The sequence below is a fragment of the Solanum pennellii genome, chromosome 7 (assembly GCF_001406875.1).
Source record: "Solanum pennellii chromosome 7, SPENNV200".
Classification (NCBI taxonomy): Eukaryota; Viridiplantae; Streptophyta; class Magnoliopsida; order Solanales; family Solanaceae; genus Solanum; species Solanum pennellii.
In genome coordinates this window covers 14,756,541-14,759,100 of record NC_028643.1, presented here as the reverse complement: position 1 = coordinate 14,759,100, position 2,560 = coordinate 14,756,541, and the positions used below count along the sequence as shown (strand labels likewise).

General features: G+C 31.9%; 1 protein-coding gene across 1 annotated transcript; it reads right to left on the bottom strand.

The window, feature by feature from the left end:
* Positions 1-115: 115 nt before the first annotated feature.
* LOC107024866 lies at positions 116-1,199 on the bottom strand. Its single transcript, XM_015225802.1, has 3 exons — positions 1,057-1,199; positions 694-941; positions 116-204 (listed from the first exon to the last, which is right to left on the bottom strand). Exons 1-3 carry the CDS (start codon positions 1,197-1,199, stop codon positions 116-118), a joined length of 480 nt encoding a protein of 159 aa, XP_015081288.1.
* Positions 1,200-2,560: the final 1,361 nt, after the last annotated feature.

Below are 2,560 nucleotides of genomic sequence, written 5' to 3'. Positions count from 1 at the left end.
TAAGGTAATTTTTGCTTTAGCCAAACTATGCACAGAAACCATAAATCAATAATCAAATAATTTTATGGTAAGGAGATAACAAAGTAGAACAACTTAAAATGAGATGAGTGACTTACTACTCAGTAAGAATGTGGATATCCCTCTTCTTCCATTTTGAACCAACGCTCTCGATATCACCAATTCCATATAAACAACCAACAACATCTACGAAAATTGAAGCGGAAGATTCATATGTAAGTGTTGTATTTGAATAGTTTAGGCAATTATTTAGCATTTACACGTAAATAAACAACCAATGAACCACATCTAGGATTATTGAAGATGAAGAATCGTATATAAGACTCGCATTTAAACAGTTTAGGGTATTATTTAACATTTATACCAACAGCGGAGGTTAGATCATCAATCTGTAATGTGATAGGCACCAGTTAAATTTCAATGCCTAGTTTATCCATAGTCTTTCTTTTCCTTCCTTTTTATACTAAGTGTTTCTCTTGAATATAGATTTTGAAATGATGAAGCTCTTCCTTTTTCAATATTATTAATTTTATTAACTATGTGATAGAAATTTTAAAATCTATATGAAGGTCATGAATGTCATCAAACACAATATCATGAGTTTTTTATTAATAAATTCTGCAGCTAAGTATAACTTTAAATGTTATCGCTAAGACTTTAAATATAAATATAGACCTGATAAGACAATGTTGTTGTTCACCCTTGAGTCAATCACATCTGGATTAATAAATTCAAAACCGTTTACTGGAATTTCAACAATATCTTCAGACAAATTCTTGATTGCAGTTGAGGCAACGAAAATGATTTTCAATGAGTTTTGAACAGGTCTATATCCCCTAATGCTTTCAACAACTTTGAAGTTCTTGATGATAAATACAGAACCTTCATTCAACTTGTCTTTGAACCTGTTAACCTGATTTTTCCTAATTATACCATGCATCAAATTACCCTGATAGAAGAAGTAATTAGTAAGTAATTTGATAATTGAAACTACCCAAAAAATATGATATTTGGTAAATGAATCAATGAGAAATGTACCTTTTCATCGATAAATTCATATCCATAATGATAAGCTCACCATTTTTCTTGAGATTAATGGCGTTCCACATTCTACAAATTCTTACTCTTATTGTAAAATCATCTCTACCAGTAACCAATTCTGAAAGATAAGGAATCGTCATTGTTAAAACTCAATTAAAAGAAACAGAGACAATGTAAATTTGAATATGGGAATGATTCACTACCCATGCATATATACTACAAGAATTAGGGTTATGAAAGGGGAGAGTAAATCAGTAGAGTAATTAGCAGAGGAATTATCACAGATTAATACACAATTTAATACATTTGAGATACAAATAAGGAAGATGAAACAATGAGTTTTATGGAAACATGTCTCTTAGATTCTTGGGAGGTAGAAGGTTGAGAGTAGATATGAGAAGAACGTTCTTGAGAGGGAGAAGCTCAGCAAGAATTGGATACGTTTGGATGTTTTTAAAATGGCTGAATTGGGTCATTATAGCCATGTATATTCAATTGGGTCATTTAATTTGGATAGATAGGACTGGGTTTTACTGTAATTAAATATTATTTGTATTTAATAGGTGAAATATGGGCTGGATCTAATCAATTATATTGTGGGGTAATTTTTATGTGATTTATTTATCTATTATATGGTGGAATAATTACGAATCAATATGGATACGTAGTTGAGAACTTCCATAGTAACACAAGTCATAGAGATTACAAAGTAGTACACATTATTGAGTTTAATCATTTCGAAATTGCATTTGTCTAGATTTACCTACCAAAAGTCCTATATGACACATATTGTCGCCAAGAGATTTCAGGTCGAGTATGAGACTCTGTCGTATATTCTAACCTATCTAAGCAAGGCTTGTCTGATAAGAAAACGGCCTAAATTATATCTGTCTTTATCAGATTTTCATGAGCTACATATGGACTATATTGGAGTCTTATCGTATTGCAACTTTTCTTGTTCACAACGTTAAAAATATTTTTTTCCCTCAACCTTAAACCTGAACTGGGAAAAACATGGAGAAAGAACTTATTTTCAGAAGACGACAACAAAGCATTCCAAAAGTGCAAATGAAAGAGATAGTTTGTTGTATATGCAAATTAGAACAACTTAGCATCATGGCAAAAGGATCAAATCTTACCAAACCATCACATGGTCACAAGTGTACACAACCCTATATAACCGAACATTTTTTGCATATGCGCTCCTTTTTCTTCCTCGCTACCGAACTTTTTATGCAGCAGTATAGATCATTAGGAGATAACATTATTAACCTCATCATATTGTACAGATACTTAGTATCAACATGTCGAGGTTATGTTTGGATCAAGTTAATTGAGCCTGATGAACGGGATTTTTAAGCCATATCTGGACCTCTTTGTTATTGTGTTTATTGACGATATACTAGTATACTCAAAGAACAGGAAAGAACATGAGGAGCACTTGAGAATTGTGTTGGAAGTATTGAGGGAGAAAAGGCTTTATGCCAAATTCTCCAAGTGT